This window comes from Diadema antillarum, unplaced genomic scaffold (assembly GCF_040938485.1).
Source record: "Diadema antillarum isolate AM-2024a unplaced genomic scaffold, OU_Dant_1.0 seq00000746_RagTag, whole genome shotgun sequence".
NCBI classification, from domain to species: Eukaryota; Metazoa; Echinodermata; class Echinoidea; order Diadematoida; family Diadematidae; genus Diadema; species Diadema antillarum.
The window spans coordinates 661,068-681,114 of record NW_027271643.1 but is presented as its reverse complement, the minus strand read 5'-3'; the positions used below and the strand labels follow the sequence as shown (position 1 = coordinate 681,114).

The 20,047-nt window shown below is 39.3% G+C and overlaps 1 protein-coding gene across 1 annotated transcript; it reads right to left on the bottom strand.

Moving 5' to 3' along the window:
- Positions 1-663: 663 nt before the first annotated feature.
- LOC139738496 (uncharacterized) lies at positions 664-19,217 on the bottom strand. Its single transcript, XM_071649122.1, has 16 exons — positions 19,143-19,217; positions 16,990-17,161; positions 16,064-16,092; positions 15,327-15,565; positions 14,478-14,637; positions 13,152-13,330; positions 10,796-10,895; positions 9,766-9,894; positions 8,698-9,014; positions 7,878-8,008; positions 7,337-7,454; positions 6,763-6,930; positions 5,915-6,091; positions 5,096-5,190; positions 1,621-1,683; positions 664-1,013 (listed from the first exon to the last, which is right to left on the bottom strand). Exons 1-16 carry the CDS (start codon positions 19,215-19,217, stop codon positions 664-666), a joined length of 2,502 nt encoding a protein of 833 aa, XP_071505223.1.
- Positions 19,218-20,047: the final 830 nt, after the last annotated feature.

Below are 20,047 nucleotides of genomic sequence, written 5' to 3'. Positions count from 1 at the left end.
TAAATTCTGAAATCCCCATAGACTTAATACACAGTCCACCAGGTTCCAGTATGAAATGGGTTAAGTTTGGTTTTCTGACTTAAGTTTGGTTTTCTGACTTGTGTTTGATTGCATCTTTTTAAGCAGCAGGGCGCTGGCCAGTGAAACAAGTCAATCATAGCAGGGTTAAAACTTTTGAGATTTAATTTAGTCCTAATACTTCATCTTCACGGATGCCAGAACAGGTGCACTGAAATTTAGCCCTACATAGGTCATGGCGAGGCTCCTTGGGTTGCTTCAAGCAATTTGAAAAGGACATTGATTGCAAGCTAGTCAGTGTCACCTTTCATTCTGCTAACAACTTTCTCATATACATTTATCTTTAAAAAAATAGTACACTGTCATTCGAGAGTATACAACTGAATCAACGTACAGAGGATCTGTAAATGTCTTCTTTAATTCAAACATAGCTATCAAAAATTCATATATCCACTACCTACCTCTGAATCATAACACTAGCACAAATTATATCTTTATTCCTAAATCAACTTATTCACTTGGTGCTACCATTTCTCTTGATGAATTATGCTTTCTTTAATACAAAAAAAAAGAGCAAAACACTCTGCAATGATTTCGTTGGTGGCTACAAGCACTTCACAAGGGCCTCATGAGCTGCAATCTGTCTCAGTCGACCTTTGTTGTCAAGTCCAAACATTTCCTGGGCAGTTCGTACATAGCCAGGCTCACTCTGTTCACACTTGTCCTCAGCATGAGCACAGCGTAGGCGTCCAACACGGTGAGGCTCTGGGGAACAAACGGCCGCTGCATTCCACTGCCCGAACTCTGACCTCTCAATGACCTCCCCATCACAAAACCCGAAGAGCAGACGATCTCACTGGCGGCAGGGTCTCTGCTCTCGATGGCGTCGTCGATGTCGGCCGTGTTCCAGATGAGGAGCTGCCCATCCCAGCCAGCAGAGAGGAGGAAGTTGCCAGAAGGGTCAAAGGTCACAGCGCCGACAAAAGACTTGTGACCTGTGCACCAGATTATGGATTAATTAATACTAATTTGTAACTGTGATAATTAATCATACTATGTAACTGTAAAAATAAATGATTAAAAAAGTTGCAGATTCATCTGACATGAAACTGCTACAAAAGTTATGCTCATCAAACTTTGTGGGGAAAAAAGGTGCACACACACTCAAACCCAATGAGAGAGATGATACAGTTTCAAAACACCTTTCCCTTCATTGAGTCCACGGGGCATTTTGTGGACACCTTACAATTATCCAACCTTTTTTTTTTTCTTCACTTCAAAGCCACTGAACAAATATGTAAAATGAGGCAGCTTCATCACAGAACTGTCACAAAAGCTCACAATTATTAAACTTCACAAGATGCTACAACACTACTCATTCAATCTACAAAACAACAATGGTGCAAATGTGACAGAAAGTTTGTCTTTCATTAGGAAAATCCCTTTGCTTAAACTTGGATGGCTATTAATATCAGCACAATATGTAAGTACAAGTACTTGAAAGGTTTCTGGAGTTTTGATGAAAAATAAGCAGTCAAATTTTGATTCCACCTCTTTACATCTACAACAGGACTCACTCCAGGGGCAGTGAACCAATCTCACCTTTTAGAATAGCACATTGGTGGAAGCCACGCATCTTTGCTGGTCTCCTCGGAGATCTTGAAACTGGAATGAAAAAATAGCAAATTTTATATTCTCACTGCAGCTCTAGATGGATGAATACTTCACTATTAAATCACTAATGACGCAATTTAGCTTTAAAGGGTGTGTACAGTTCTGGTCGAGGTGAGAATTTAGCTTTTATCGTTTCGTGAGATATTCAGAAACCACTCTATGAGATGTCAAAGAGCATGCAATTCTAAGGGGTATCAAAAGTTTATTTGATGAAAATCAGTTTTGTAATGGCTGAGATATCCAAAAACAAGGTGAAACAAAGAGATCCTAATAAAGTTGTGGCCTGTTGCCTTTTATTATTATCACTTTTTTGGATATTTCAGTCATTTGAAAATCAATTTTCATCAAATAAACGTTGAATCCTTCTTAAAATTACATGCTCTTTCATATTTCATAAGAGGTTTCTCATTATCTCACTTAAGAATATTCAAAACATGAATCCCCACCTCAATCAGTACTGTACAGTCCCTTTAACCTCATCATCTTTTCGAGAGTCCCACATGGCACGGTTAAAAAAAAAAAATCCTCCATGCATTATTATGTGATATCTTCCGTCTTTATACGATTATGACCTTAATATCAGACTTAAGTTCATCATATAAAATTTTATGTGTACTTGCAGGGAAATGTTACTCCTTGGAAATGAGCGCAGAAGATATCATTACTGAATGGGAATGAAAATATGGTCTTTTAAGTTAAATATGCCACTGCTGAATACAACAAAAAAAAAAAAAAAAATCTTAGATATCAATACCGCGGAGGAAAGAATACATGATCTTTTCAATTTCAGATATCAATACTGGACAAAGAAGAGAAGCGTATCTTTTACATTTTAAGAGATCAATAACGAGATGGGGGAAAAAAAAAGATGCCAATCAATGCTAAAAAGGGAAGACATGGACATCTTTCAAATTCAAAATATTGCAATACTGGGCAGGGGGGGGGGGGAATGATGTCTTTTACATTAGAGATATTAGTGCTGAAAAAGGGAGAAAGTGGATGTCTTCTTCTAAATGTAAGATATCAACAATGCTGAACAGGGAAGAAAAGGAGGTCTTAGAAATGCAAGAATTCAATATTGGTTACAGAAGAAGAGGAGGGTTTTGTTTGTTTGTGTGTGTGGGGGGGGGGTCTTTTTACATATAAGAGAGCAAGACTGAAGAGGGAAAGAAATGATGGTCTTTACATTTAAGATAGCAAAACTGAATAGGGAAGAAGACAAGGTCTTTTCCATTTAAGATGTCAATACAGGACAAATGAGAAAAGCAGGTCTTTTATATCTTTGACTAATGGTATCATTATTCTATAAGGAAGAAAGAAGCATCTCTGAAATGTTCTCTCCTATTTCTTATTTGATAATGTGGCAACATAGGCGGGCAAGAGTGCATCAATTCCTCTCAGATTTCAACAAGCAAGTCTGCAGAAATCACAACATACTGGACAACTACTTTCCTACTATTTCATTTTGTGTTGCTGATTTCTTGACTCAGAAACTGAACATGATGTTCTCAGGAGAATATGATTAATGATCAAACTTGATTCCATATCAAACAAGGAAAAGTAGAAATTACGCGGTGCGTAATATATGTCCCCGCCGAAAGTAGCATTTTGTAGCAAAATGTACAATATAGGTAAAAAATCAAGGTCAAAGGTCAAAGAAGTCAAAGGTCAAAATTCTGTGAAGAAGTTTTGAAGCCCTCACCTAGTGCCATCACATAAAGCAAACGGAATCGAAATCGGGTTAGAAATGGCGAAGGAGTAGCATTTTGTAGCAAAATGTACAACAAAATGTTGGTCAAAAATTCAGGTCAAAGGTCAAAGAAGTCAAAGGTCAAAATTCTGTGTAGAAGTTTTGAAGCCCTCACCTAGTGCCATCACATAAAGCAAACAGAATCGAAATCGGGGAAGAAATGGCGAAGGAGTAGCATTTTGTAGCCAATGTACAATATGGGTCAAAAATCAAGGTCAAAGGTCAAAGAAGTCAAAGGTCAAAATTCTGTGTAGAAGTTTTGAAGCCCTTACCTAGTGCCATCACATAAAGCAAACGGAATCGAAATCGGGTAAGAAATGGCGAAGGAGTAGCATTTTGTAGCAAAATGTACAATACAGGTCAAAAATCAAGTTCAAAGGTCAAATACGTCAAAGGTCAAAATTCTGTGTAGAAGTTTTGAAGCCCTTACCTAGTGTCATCACATAAAGCAAACAGAATCGAAATTGGGGAAGAAATGGCGAAGGAGTAGCATTTTGTAGCCAATGTACAATATGGGTCAAAAATCAAGGTCAAAGGTCAAAATTCTGTGTAGAAGTTTTGAAGCCCTCACCTAGTGCCATCACATAAAGCAAATGGAATCGAAATCGGGGAAGAAATGGCGAAGGAGTAGCATTTTGTAGCCAATGTACAATATGGGTCAAAAATCAAGGTCAAAGGTCAAAGAAGTCAAAGGTCAAAATTCTGTGTAGAAGTTTTGAAGCCCTCACCTAGTGCCATCACATAAAGCAAACGGAATCGAAATCGGGTAAGAAATGGCGAAGGAGTAGCATTTTGTAGCAAAATGTACAATACAGGTCAAAAATCAAGGTCAAAGGTCAAATACGTCAAAGGTCAAAATTCTGTGTAGAAGTTTTGAAGCCCTCACCTAGTGTCATCACATAAAGCAAACAGAATCGAAATCGGGGAAGAAATGGCGAAGGAGTAGCATTTTGTAGCCAATGTACAATATGGGTCAAAAATCAAGGTCAAAGGTCAAAATTCTGTGTAGACGTTTTGAAGCCCTCACCTAGTGCCATCACATAAAGCAAACGGAATCGAAATCGGGTAAGAAATGGCGAAGGAGTAGCATTTTGTAGCAAAATGTACAATACAGGGCAAAAATCAAGGTCAAAGGTCAAAGAAGTCAAAGGTCAAAATTCTGTGTAGAAGTTGTGAAGCCCTCACCTAGTGCCATCACATAAAGCAAACGGAATCGAAATCGGGTTAGAAATGGCGAAGGAGTAGCATTTTGTAGCAAAATGTACAATATAGGTCAAAGGTCAAGGTCAAAGGTCACGACTAAAATTCTGTGTAGAGTTTCAAAGCTCCCATGTAGTGCTATCATATAAAGCAAACAGAATCAAAATTGGCTCAAAAATGACAGAGAAGTAGCAAATTGAAGATTTTGATCACACACGGACGGACACACGGACGGACGGACGGACGGACGGACGGACACACACACGTACGGAGCCCGTTTCATAGTCCCCTGCTCGAACTCGTTCGGCGGGGACAATTAAAAGAAAAATGCTCATGCCCACAATGATGGATTTAACTTTGCTTTATCTCTCAAGGGAATATCTCTGCCTACTGAAAACCTGCATGCACCCCTCCTTGAATAGGGCAGCCACATGATTGTTGTTTTCTACTCACAGTAATGCTTGAGTGTCCTCCCTGGAGCCTGTGAAGTTGGCTTCTTCATGAAGAACACAGTGATCTGGTCATCTTCGCCTCCTACCACCAGCAGGCTACATGAAGGGTCAAGGGTGGGGGCAGCAAACGACTTAGTCAGGCACTTCAAGAAACAATGGCTGATAAACTGAAAACTTGACTTCATTAAATTTGCAATGATTGTAATGGAAGAGTATACTACAGCTTAAAGGTAGTAGAAGTAGTGCTAATAACAATATCATTTTTATATCATACATAATATCATTTTTCTTTTTTTTACTATTATGAAGGACTCCATGGATTGGATTGAAATTTAGAATTCTCTTCCTCAATTTACCCAGGCTTGTCTAGTTTGAGGATTTACAGCCTAGACCTTTTCTAGATCTACTGAAAATTGAAAATGACCATGGAACAGTTTACCTGTTTCATTCAACAAGTAATTAGCAGCCATTCTGTGCCAACACAATCAGAAACCAAATTACTCAAATTACAAAATGTTAAGTTTAGCTAGCTTAATATGACAAAGATGATTCAACCTTTTGATAAAAATAATGTACTTTACTCTTTAATCAGCTCATCAACTTCCTTCTTTTCTTTTTCCAGGCCATCTAAAGGATAAGGTAATATACTTATGCCCCACTGTGATACGGCAACGACCGTTATAACTAGACTGCTGCATTTGCTCTATGAGTGGGTTTCTCTGACCAGTGACAAATTAACTGAACAGCTTAACAAGTTAAAGCACTGGCATGACACATTATTACATCTGAGCACCATGATGTGCTCTCGGGGAGAACCTACAACTTTGTGGGATGCCAGGCCATGCACAGCACAGCTCCGTAGAGGATGGAACACCGGGATAAGACGTGGGAGTCGGGTGAAAACATAGAGGACGCCTGGTCGAAGGACCGCCTCGAAGGTGCCTTCTTAGCGTCAAAGATCACGACTTCACTGCTACGGTAGCCTACAGCGATAAACCTGGAGCGGTAGAAATTCAAATTTGAGATTCTAGTCAGTTTGATCACCCCCTTGCGCAATTAATTGTAATCTTTCCTCCTTCCATCAAAAAGTAAAAACAAAACAAAACAAAACTAAAACTTAAAAAAAAAAAGATCTAACAGGAATAAAAAAGAGTTGAACAACTAATGAGGGCAAACACAATAAGTGGTTTTATGTTTGGATGTGAATGATTATTCACACATTGACTTGTCATTGTTATGGTGCTGTTGTGATTAGCTTTGAAGTTGCTTGCACATAATTTTTTAATGTAAAGTTTAATTTTTGCGGAATGTTTACATTATCAAACTGAGTGAAGAAAAAGGGGCATCACATCAGTTGATTTATGAACATGTAGTCATCTTGCCAACATTTTTCAAATTTGGTGGTCTAATTTCAGTGTATTCATTAAAAAATAAACAACTGTTTGAGGAGGAAAATACCTACGAAAGCAATTCAGAATATTTAAATCATGTGGCAAACAATAATATATGTGCTTTTTATGGCTTTTTTTATATGGAAGAGCCTTGCTTTGTAACATTAACCTTGGCACATATTCATCTAGTAATATAAATTTTTACAAAATTCCAACAACAGCCACTGTTGTCCTGTATATACAAAGTATACAACAACATAGACCATCAGATCATTACCGGTCATCCCCTGAAATGCAAATGGAGGTGACCCTTGACCGGGATGAGGACTGTGAGAGAACGGAGGACTCCATTGTGGCTGAAGGGGTGTCAGCAAGTTTCCACAAGAGGGCTGTACCACATGTGTGTCCAGAAACCACAGCTTTCCCAAAATGCAGCCACGACACACTGCCAATAAAGTGCAGACACACATGGAAAAGTAGGTACAGACAAGAATTCTCTAGTTTATCTTTATCATGAGAATATGACCCTTTATACTGGAGTACCCTGATAATGTCAGATGTCAACCCCCAAAACTGCAAAATATGGTGACTTACTCAAAAGAGGAGACTTGTTATTTGTTCAAAGCTAAGATGTTTGATGTCCCTTATAATTGAAAGGAATCTTTCAATTATAATTTATAATTATTATTTAATTTATGTGACAGTTTGTACTTTAAGATTTTTCATTACCTGACTTGGACTCTTTAGACTACCCAATGTACAGACTCTTTATATATCTATAGATGGTCTGAACTTTTCAGCCATTGAGTCGAATACAGATAACGGCCAAACAGAGTAGCATATAGTCATACCTTGTGCATAGGCTCACACCATCAGGGAACCTAGATTCTGTGAAGACACTGAAGCTGTCGGCACATAATCTGTGTACTATGATCCTTCTGTCGTCGGTGGTAACTGCACAGTAGTTTGCTGCTGGCAAAAACAGATCAGTATTAAAGAAGTATTCATTTACTACTTCTACTTCACAATATGAAATCACAGAAGTCATTTCAACACACAGACAGAGAAAATAAATGCAGTGTTTTTTTTAATCCTAAAGGCTTTTATATACCCTTCACTTTATTCCCCCATTCAAGAAATAATCCTGATCTAGTAAACTTAAATACAACTTACACTGTTTTTCACTGTGTTGCTGGACTACATTCTTTAGTCCACAAAATCCGTAAGCAAGCCGTTTTCTCACTTGTTGCGAGCAAACTCAGATTTGTGTTAACAAATATATTCTACTGCAACAAAGTTTATATCCATACACATCTCAATAAAATCAAAATGAATAGAGTAAGGGATAAAATCTGATTAACACTCTGACTTCTCTTCTTTAAATATCCCTACCCTCTGCCTGATGCTGAGACATGGCAACTGCAGTGACATCAATGGCATCGTCTGTTACAGGTCCCATCTGGGCGACGAGTTGGGCGACTGAGCGAGACAACTGCACACCTGGGTCAATGGCATCCATCTCGCTGCAGTATTCAAATGGTAGAGAGAATCAGCTCTTCTTAATAAAATGTACATGTACTTGCACGCAACCAAGGAGTCGGGTACGATGCAAAGAAATCTTATCAACTTATGACTATCTCAATTTGTCTTTTTAAAAATCTATTACTGTGACATCATGTAATGATGTACAGTTCCTGCTCAAGAAAAGCAGCACATGAAATCAACTGAAATTTTATCAATTTATAACTTTTGTAATGGCTTGATTGATTTTCTTCAAATTTTCAGTAGTTGTTAGTGTGTCTTTCCGCATTCACTGAACAGGCACATACATTTGGAGAAACTGTTAATAAATTGAAGTTATTACTCTATGTAACAGAATCTACAATTTTGTGGTTTGATGCTGTTTCTTTCATAATAACTTGTGTGTTCCTTACTTGTCACTCATATCGTAGAATAAATGGCATCCCGGATGGCATCCCATTTCAGATGATTATCTAAAGTTAGCGTCTTTGCCTCAAATTGGCAATTAATTTCTTTCTAGTTCTGTGCAAATCGGTATAATTAAACTGATCAGTTCCATTTAAATCTACCTCCAATATAAGAAATGGAGTAAAATTCAGAGTTGCCAATTTGAATGAAGAACAGAATGATAATTTCTGCAGCGAAATCCCTCAGGATTTGATGGATTAATTTAGCATATTGAAGACCTCACCTCTCTGATGGGAGAGTACTGCTCCGGCTGACTAGTTTCCTTCGCTTGATCTTCTTCTTCACACCTTCCATTATCTTACTCATCTTCCGTCTCCGCTTGCCCCTCGTCTTGGTCACCGGCGTCGCTCTTTCCTCCTCATTCTCCTTCTCCTCCTCCTCCTCGCTGTGGGTATCGTCTGCATCCGTGACACCACTGGAGGCAGACAGAATGCGCTCGCGGTGATGGTGGTTGGCGAAGGTTGCACTGCTCATGTAAACTAAGCTCTTCGTATTGGAAGAGTCCTCGGATTTCATTTGTTTTGTAACAGCCAGCAACATCTGAAATGTGAAATATAGTTGCTTCTGGTTCAGATTGAATGGAACCTATCTTCCCATGAATGTCTGTAGATGGTATCACTGAACATTTCCACAACTACATATCATGCTCCTTCTTGAGCCAGAACATCAGATTTCTTCATGGTACTATAACAAATCTATAAAAATCATCTTTAAACACATTACACGGAATATTTAGACGCAGAGACAGGACACCAAGATTCAAAGATTAAACACTTATTTTTACTGCTATCCATTATGTGCACTATTCTACATCATACTGTAAAACCAAAAATGTTTGTGTGCATTTTAATTTTGTGAATTTTGCAAGGGCTAAGATTTACAAAATAAAAATGCACGCAAGCAAAAGTTCTTTTCTACACAATATGCACTGAATGCCAGTGACAATTCACGAAAATTTCATACCACAAATATTTCTTGCTTTACAGTATGCAAATTGTTTTGAACATTTCGTTTTATTCAATCCAGAACACGAATATTTCCATGATTCTGACTGACATATCTAACACAAAATAATTACATTATGCAACTGATCGCAATGAGATAATATGCAAGAACAAGATGAAAAAAATAATTGAACTCTAATTCTCTGTCAGCACCATCAATATGCTAAACTATTAAATATATATTCCATTCCTTGCGGGAAACTAGAAGGGAACATAATGACAAAAATTCATGTGGGAGAATTATCAAACTTCTTTGAAACATCTGATGAGACAGAAATATGACATACCTTGTGAGAGTCCAGAGTTGTGTTCATTTGATGAGAGAGACAAACATTGTCATGGAAACCAGCTCTACTGCTTGCAGGAAGGCTGGTCACACTCAAAAATGTCAGATTATTCACCTTTCTGGCATCCAGCTGGTTGAAAGAAAAAAAAATAAGTAAAAATAACACAAAATTGAAAAAAAAATGAAAATTTGAAATTGAAAATTGCAAAAAATTGTAATGCATTCTGTCAAGTATGGAAACAAACTCATATAAATATACAGTGAAATTTGAGAATGCCTTATTTGAAAGATCGATAACCTTTTAGTTGTATGAAATCTATGTTACATGAGATGTACACTATACATCATTCCTTTTCACGAAGAAAATCCTTGGAATCAAACTAACAAAGATTGCATTTGTGTGCTTGTACAAAATCCAGCATTTTGCTGCCTTGTAAATTCTGTAAATATAATCTGTTGACGAGTGAAATTAGAAAAAAAAGTAAGACTGCCTTGGCATATGCATTATGTGGTACAATGTTGATGTTAATGCACATGAAGAAAGAAACATACTACAGAGAATTCCAGTAAAATAAGACAGGTAATGAGGAACAAATGACTATCTTCACATTAGGCATTTAGTGACGTATCTGACATACCCGTGGCAACCAATGGAATATCAACACTTCCTTCTTTCCTTTGAACAAAAAAAGTTTTCATTTGGGACAAGAGCTGTTACAGACTTCACATTTTCCTACCCCCTTTGTTCTAAATTTTTAAAGGTAACATTCCATACATATCTAGAAAAGAAGCAATACTTCATCATTCCCAGTTAATTCCACGATAAATCATATCTTTGTTATGTCCTTTATTGGAAATAAATACTCAACAACTATCACCATCCAGCTGCCAAAATAAAACAGCATGTAATTTTTCATTTTAAATGTTGGTCAATATATACCTCTTTATCAAAAGCGTCATTGGTTCGCCTGCCACAAAAAGGATTTCCCTACATTGTTTTTACAAATGAATTTGTCAAACTGTGCACCTACTTGTTTGAGTTCCTGTGCCGTGTGCTGCCTGTGATTTCTCATGGCGTGGGCACAAAGCTGGCATGCTAGGTTGGGGATGTGCTCTGCTACAATATGCTGCCTGTCAACAAAAAACAAAAACAAAAAACAAAAAGAAATCTGAAAGAAAAGAATGACTAAATGAGCTGAATCAACAATTAAATGAAGGAACACTGAAATGAAGAATGCATTAGGAAATATTGAATAAGTGACACAAACAATTGACACAATATACTCATAGGAAAAACTTCATGTACAGTAAGAACAATGTGAGTGTTTTCTGGACTTCTGAAAACACACAAATTCATACAGCTTTTGGAGCCTTACCCATCAGTCTTGATGTCCTGGCAAATGATGTTGGCGCTAATCCATTTGCATCCTAGATTTCAAAGGCATTTACAGTTGAACTTCTCGTATCCGGACAAGTCGGGACCGGGGCTCATCCGGATAAGGGATTTGGCCGGATACGGGAGACTCAATGCTTTATACACGTACATATACATACACATGTACTGATATAGCCCATTGTAGTACCACATGTAGTAATGTGTATACTGCAACCTTTTCATTGTTACATTGGGGATGTTTCGGGATGTTGAAATGTCTGAAGGTAAGCAATTTGGAAGGAAATTTGATGCAATGTATGTTAATCATATTGGAAGTAATATGTAATTCATGTGTGTTTGGGTAGGAGTTCTCAAGGAGTTGGGAATCCCCCTTTCTTCCCGTAATTATAAAAAAAAAATCACGGCAAGATTGCGTCCGGATAATAGAGAGATCCGGATAAAGGGAGGCCGGATAATAGAGGTTCAACTGTATCTAAATTTGTTGATGACAGCAGTATTGCAAAATGGAATCAAATTTGTGAAGAACATATCACACACGTCATGAAGCACAGCAGTACTATAAACCCATTCCTCCCTCAATTCTCTGAGAACCTTCAATGCCCCCAAACAATATTCATTTTGCCCGTCAACACAGAACGGACAGTTTGGTAAGCTGCTTCTGTAAAAGCATTCAAGCAGTACACGTTTTCCCTTGCCATGGTCAACTGCAAGTGCCATTAAACAATGCAATATATCAATTGGACATGAAAGATGAACAGAGTGTGCAATGGGCTGGCATACTCTTTTGTTATATACTATAAGGGCACCCAAATGGGGTTTGCAAAAGTCAAAATAGAGTGAGCTCAGCCTTGATTGGCATTTTTTTAAAATAGCAAAACAAGCATAACAGACTGCATCAAGGAGTATTATCAAGAAAAAAAAAAACCAAGACGATTTTAGGAAGCACAATCTTTGACAATATCCAATCAAATATGAATTCCAATCGAGAAGTGAGATGAAAGACAACAGCACAAACTGTGAATTTGAACATCATGAAACTTACTCCAATCAAGTACAGTTGAACTTCTCGTATCCGGACAAGTCGGGACCGGGGCTCATCCAGATAAGGGATTTGGCCGGATACGGGAGACTCAATGCTTTTACATGTACATATACATACACATGTACTGATGTAGACCATTGTAGTACCACATGTAGTAATGTGTATACTGCAACCTTTTCATTGTTACACTCAGTAACAGACCCCAAAATAGAGGTTCGTGTTTGCAAGAATGAAATCATTTTTTTCATAAATTCTTGGGATGATTTACCTAAATAATTATTAAGAAATGTATCAAGTAGATCTTGAAAATAAACAGTACGAGTCGATGAAACTACGCTTCAAAATTTTGAGTGTTCAATATCATTCATTGCTCAGCCAATGACTCCAAACAATGCATGTCTATCTAGTCATATTGACGGCTGTGTATGGACCTATATGTGGCAATGCGATATGAGAGGACTCGAGCACATAATCTGTCCATGTTCTTGCGATGATTTGGGGATGTTTGGGGATGTTAAAATGTCTGAAGGTACGCAATTTGGAAGGAAATTTGATGTAATGTATGTTAGTCATGTTGGAAGTAATATGTAATTTATGTGTGTTTGTGTAGGAGTTCTCAAGGAGTTGGGAATCCCCCTTTCCTCCCGTAATTATTTTAAAAAAAGTAATTATTAAAAAAAAAGAAAAAAAAATCACGGCGAGATTGCGTCCGTATAATAGAGAGATCCGGATAAAGGGAGGCAGGATAAGAGAGGTTCAACTGTACATGGTAGCCAAATTACATGCCTGCATGACACTATGGAAGTCTACACTTATTTGCACTGATGAGGGTTGCATATCATAAATTATCTTGTAAGCCTTATAAGCATTGCTCTGTTTGATAGCTAAGCAATGCCAAACACTGCAATAACTATGCTGCATCTGATTTGCAGATACAAATCCGACTCACGGAAAGCCGAAGTACTGATTGCAGATTCGCGCCTTGTCATCAAAGACGAAGCCCTTGCACTGGCAAATAGCAGCACCAAGGACTGACACTTCTTCATCCCTGTCGATATTCGTCGGTTCCAGCCACCCATTCAGGTATGCGTCATCATCCACATCGTTGCTCCGACAGGATGATCGTACCTGCTGCATGGGGATATGATGATATCAGACTTTTCAGTTAATACTGTATTATACTTGGTATATCTCACAGTATTACACAAGTAATGTTTGCAAAATCATCAACTCATCAAACTAGAGAAGCACTGTGATGAGAGCGCAGATGAGACCTCCGCCAAGCATGCAGCTAATTTCCACCACTGATCTCCTTTTTTCCATAGAGATCAATGATTTGCACCCATACGTAATTATAGCATTGTGTGCTGAAAGTCGCCCGATTTCCCAATATAAAAACCTTTTGTTACGTCATAAACTTCCAGCTGCGCGGTGCGCCTCACCTTGGCAGAAACTAGAGCAAGCACTTTAGTGCGCGCATGCAGACCTCAAATACCCGCAGCCTGAGCTCCCAAGTTCATTGACCCTATCTGCCAAAATATCAAAAATCCTTCATAAATTCCCAAAATATTCTCGGATCACTTCCAAAATTTTGATCATCTGTTACTTATATCATTCTTAACCTTTCCTGCAAGTTCCATCCAAAGCCGTTAACTGCTTTTTGAGTTAATTTGCACACAGACAAACTAATAAACCAACGATAACAAAAACATAACCTTCTCCCTTGGCGGAGGTAAATATTGAATCTTAAATTGAAAATGTGTTGTATGCATTGCACATAATATGGGAAATCCCAAACTTTTCTTGCAAAAGTTATATACTTTCCTTCTCATTCTAATCAATTTTGGTTCCACATCATGAATTCAACCACTCCCCAAATTACAATTGCATTTCAGGAAGAAGATACACTTCAATGGTAACCAAAGAAATTTTCCCCAGTGACTGCTAGAGTGCAGACTCTCCATACACCCTGTATTGTTGTTTTGTGAGTGCACGGGAGCACTGGAAGACAACAAGGTTGTAGGCTCACCCCTCATGCTAACACGCTAGCAAACGAGCAACCGGGGAGCAGCCAAATCAAGAGTTCAAAAGTTCACTTAATACGCGCTGTAAAAATGTTACTTCAGTATGCAAAGTCCGCCATTACTAGGTGGGTCAATAGCAGCCCCCATGAAATCACTGACACCATTGTAGAGTCCGCCCTTTAGAGGTGGGAGGAGAAAAATCTTTCTGATGGTAACATACAGGAACAAGATACATTTTGATGGTAACATACTTGTCTACCGCCAGCCAGCGATGGGCAGTGACATCGAAGGTTGCTGCATGCATCCAGCTCCTCTGAAATGAAGTCATCCAGAGGCATGGCTGGACGGTGGGTGTCCATCATGTGGTTGCAGAAACTGCACTTCTTGGACACCTGTCCATCTCCCCGAGTGCTACAATATTTCACAAATGACAAAAAAAAATCCTAAAACCATATTGCCAAAAGATCTTTGCAATTCTCAGTATTGCTAGTTCCCATACGATTCAATGGAGTTATTTGCCTGCTTTTCCATTGTTACCCCTTTTTTCTTGGCTATAATTCAGCTTAAAAGAGTTGAAAGTTTCTAAGTTTTACTGATTTGTGGTCACTAGAGTGATTGTTCACTACTGCAAGACTTCAATGTGCTGGTCACATGATGGAAAGTGAAGAAATCTTCAACAAAAAATACCCCTGGATAAAGACAGAGCGTGATCTGAGTGCATGTGCAGCCAAAACCGGGGCAAGTTTGTCCTCTGAGCTGTCCCATGATGCATCTAAAATGCTGCTCTGCGCACGGCACTTAGGTATTGGCGATACTGAGAATTGCTGTGTTTCACAGTAACTGCAGAACTATAGGAACAAATTAAACTCTTGTCACTAACTATGAAAGTTTATCATATATGGTACAACATATTTCCTTCATGTAAATGGTAAGGGTACATGTATCTCCTTTTTCAAGACTAGCTACGAGGGAAAAAATAACACTTTACAGGAAAAATAGAAGCGTCAGAAGCCTTTTTCGTTTGTTTGTTTTTTGTCTGAAATAACGTAAACATTCCTGAAATATTGGTAGCTGCTATTACGTACCTATCTGGTGGATACTGAAAACCAGGACAATGCATTTCACAACCCACACAGGGATTGTCTGCTGCCCTCTCGTGGTTGTGCTTCTTCAGCTTGTCGAGTTTTGTCGGGTAGCGGTGCTCTGTTTCTGAGTGCTTGCAGTTCTCGCAGGCAGCCAGCCACGAAGTCTTTGCTACACCGGGCGGGCGCTGGTAGTTGCCACAGGCACAGTTACCACTCTGACACGGTGTCCCATTCTTCACACCTCTTATTCGAATCTTTGAAAATGTCATGAAAATTGATCATACTTTATTACTATATAGTGAAGTGTATTCAAAGGCAATGCACTCTTGCAGTTAATGTGGACAAGGACACAAGTCACTTTTTACTGATAGACATAGCTAGTCTAAATTCACACAGCCATTTTTGCTTTCATGTGGTGTGGCTCATATGGCACAGAACAATGTACATTTCAAACCCCCAACTTGTATACCAATACACATTCAAATGACACTGCCAACTACTTTCACACAAGTGCATATCATCGCTATCATTCCTGTGCTTGCTGACCTATTACATACTTTAAGGGACATTTAATTATCTTTGCACCTTGTATGGTATGTAACTGCCCACAAAAATGCACTGAAAGGCTCAAGGAATCTTTCTTTTGTTCTGTGTCCTTTAAATTGTTCACTTACCAACAAAAGCACAAACTACATCACAAATGTATATCATGATTACAATTATTAGGCGAGATACTGAAAATAAGAACTTACTTTTTTGGCCTGTGCCTCTGTAATCGAATCTGTGTTAAAGACATCAAGATGGACAGAGAATGGATACTATTATTTAATACCCACAGTACATTGTCATTATTGCTGTTTACAATTTTTTGTTCTCCTGAGCAGTAGTTGCATTGACAAATTGCTGAATATTTCTCAAGAGAATGTAGTTGGCATTCTTTGTCCTCAGTCCTGTCATATGCACCCATCAAATGGGGAAACTGAATGTCCTACGGCTATACTGTTGTCTGAAAAACTTAATAAACAATGTCATTCAAATGTATTTTCTTCTTTAATGTGGTTCAGACAGGATTAGCTCCCAATGGAATTTTGTATCTAGGTCCCTACATATTGACAGAAATGTTTCTAAGATCATTTTTTTTTCTAACTATACATATCAGCTAATCAGACAGATATTCACCATCTACTGTAAAGCAAGATCTTTCATAAAATTCACAAATTGGTACTGAGTGATGGCCTTTCTTGCGGCATGAAATTTTTCGTGAATTATCACAGGCATTCAATGCATATAGTTTCAGCAAGAACTTTTGCATGCACTTAAATTTTGTGAATCTTGGCTCTCGCGAAATTTGCAAATTAAAATGCTCATGAACCCTTGATATGTCACCTCCATGTTTACTAATCTGTAGCAGAATGCCACATTCATCTATATTTGACAATCAGCATTTAGACCACTGGTCAATGTCTATACCTTAATTCCTACTCATTTTGGCAAATTGTATTAACATACTCTTCATTAATCCTCCCTGTCAAAACTTTTTTTGCCTGTAAAGAATGTCTCTTACTCTTACCATGCTTACTGGAGTTAAGTGCTGTTTAGTCTGGAAAGTAAAAAATAACCCTATTACCATACTTGACGATTAGCCCCTTGGCACACTAACGTTAGGGGTTAAAATTACCATGGGCGGTCCAGCCATGCTTGCACGTATCACAGTTCTTTAGCTGCGTTTTGCCCGCTGTGAAGTCCGAACAAACACACCCTGGTAGGGTACAGGGATACATATTCCTGAGAAGGGATGAAGTGGAAGAAAGGGAAATATATGGATTACACAAACAGCTAATAAAAAATTTCTATGGAAAGAAAACAGAGCACAGCACAACACTACGGCGGTGAGTTGGCTCAGTTGGTAGCGCGTCTGCCTCATGATCACGCGGCCCAGGTTCGAACCCGAGTCTGGACTGAGCAATGTTGTGTGTAAGCATACCGTCCCCTCTAGCAAGAGGCAAAACACTCTGTCCCTCGGATAGGACATAAAATGGAGGTCCCGTGTATGAGAGAGTGACAACTCATGCACGTAAAAGATCCCGCTTCATTCATTCATCGTAAAGAGCAGGGTGTTTAACCCGGTGAAGTGGTCCCACCTCAAATCCAACTGGACCCCATGGAAGACCAGCTTAACGTAGCTGAATATGGGCTATCCAGCCATCTTCTCAGATGGAAAATGAACAAACAAACAAACTAAGGGCTCGGTCACACTGCACAAAAGTCGTGTAAACGCATGAACCACGCAAGAAATTTGGTTGTGCGTGCTTGTCCGTCGGGAATTTTCGCTGATTTACGCAATGAAAATCACTGATGGATTGCGCAAGAACTAAAAAAGATCACTCAAAAATCACTAACAAACCCCGCACTTTCAGCGCATAGGCACGCAAAGGCCCCAAATAGGGCGTAATACGTAGTTGTAAGTGAGGACTAAGTGTCCATGGTGAACCAAGCATAATCTGCCCATTATCACTACAGAGACTCCAACTCTCCCGGTTTCGACGGGAGATCTCCCGCCGAAAGCTCATTTTTGCAAAATCTCCCGTTCTCCCGTTTGAGATATTAATTTCTCCCGTCCTGGCTCTGTGTCTCCTGCTTGAAATGATTTCTTACTTTTTGTCTCGTTATGTCGAAAAATAAGCCTCACATAGCACGAGAGAGCATCATGAACCCTAATTATTAGAGCTTCCAGGGCCCAAACGGGTCCTCGCTCCCGGCTGCAAGAAAACTTTGCGCTCGCGATATGCGCTTCCACACATCAAGTTGGAGTCAGTCTCCTGTTTCTAGGGGTTTCAGGCGGGAGAATCTCCAGATCAGAAGGTGCTTGGGGTTGGAGTCTCTGTCACTAATGAACTGGTATGAATCGTGCATTATTTGCGCATGAATGCGATAGCGGCAACATTTCCGCGAATGATCACTGATATTTCAATCATTGTCAGCTTAAGAATTGCAAACTACGAAAAATTTATGTTAAACAGCGCAATACTGCTTAAACTTTCACGCGGAGCCGATTTTTTAGCTGCTCAAAACTTGGTCAAGGCCCAGTCACGCTACCCAAAAGTCGCATAAACGCATGAACCACGTAAACATTTTTGAGCCTTACGCAATACATGCGCGATTTTTGCATTTCATGAGTTTGTCTGACGTGGAAGCTTCGTAGTTGTCAGCCAATGTGCGCCAGATCAGCGCTTTATGCGATTCCAAGTTTTGAGCATCTCAAAACTTGGCTCCGCGTAAAAGTTTACGCAGTACTGCATGCGCTGCCTTATGCAATTTTTGCGTAGTTTGCGTAGTTCTTCCGAGAACAATGCGCGAAATATGCATGGAATATCAGTGATCGTTCGCGAAAATGTTGCCGCCATCGCGTTCACCGACGACCTTCCACTGACGATTAGCAGATAATGACGCATGTTTCGCGCTTTTAACACCTACGTATCACTGGAAATCACTGGAAAAAAATTATTGCCGTATGTATCTCTAACAGAACACGTAAATAAGGGCATGTAATAATACTATGAAATACTGATGTACCGGTATTAGTAGGGAGCTTTAGATTTTAGACGCGCGGACGTTCAAAGGGAAAAAAACATGTTCTGAGCGTGCGCACAAGCGCGGGTCAGTTGATGCACGCTTCTGCGCATGCTCACGTTTTTTTCCCTTTTAACGTTTGCGCGTCTAAAATCTAAAGCTCCCTAATAACAACTATCGTATATGATTGGTGCTATTAAAACGGCCATTTTATCATATCCCATCAGGCCAATTCCTGCTGCCGAGGGGTGCACATCAAACCCGTGTTTTGTGTGATCTCTCCATAGCCTGGTAGGCGCGGGCGTAGTTCTTGCGCAATTCATTGGTGATTTTCATCACATAAATCAGTGAAAATGGTTGAATTTTCGATGGACAAGCACGCAAAACCAAATTTCTTAGGTGATTCATGCGTTTATGCACTTTTGGGCAGTGGCTAGTGGTGACCAAACCCCATGGAATCGCGTACAGCGCCAATCCGGCGCACATCGGCGGACAACTACGAAGGTTCCACATCAGACAAACTCATGAAATGCGCAAATCGCGCATGTATCGCGTAAGGCTCTAATTTCTTACATGATTCATGCGTTTACGTGACTTTTGGGCAGTGTGACCAGGCCTTAAAAATTTCACAGATGGCCGATGGGTCACACAGCATACTGAACATGACAGAATCAACAACTTTCAGAGATCTTTGACAAGAATTTAAAGTTTTGTGTGTTGATGGATGAGCGGCATGCGGTGGATTAAGCAATGGAACTCTAAATCATTTCCTGTCACACTGTGAAAAGCATAGGTTTAAAAGAAATTCTGCATGCACACGTGAAGACATTGAGTGAATACAATACACAGTCACGACAGTGGTTGCAGAGCAGAGCAGAGCGGCCTTGCCTTGGGCCTTGAAGCACTACAAAACTGTAGCTTGGCTCAGCTCACAGCTTAGCGCAGCACTCAGCAGGTTTCTCTACCTACCTAAATCAGCCATGGATTGACACAACTAGATCTAAACTATTCACTAACCAGAACTAGACTAAACCTACGGCTCTACAGCATTTTCTGGGCAAAGTACATGATGAAGGGTTTCACCATACTGATTAATACTCACACTGTTACAGATAAGTCGCTGAGCTTATGTTTACTGGTCTCCCTCTGCAGCTCTGCTGCCTATG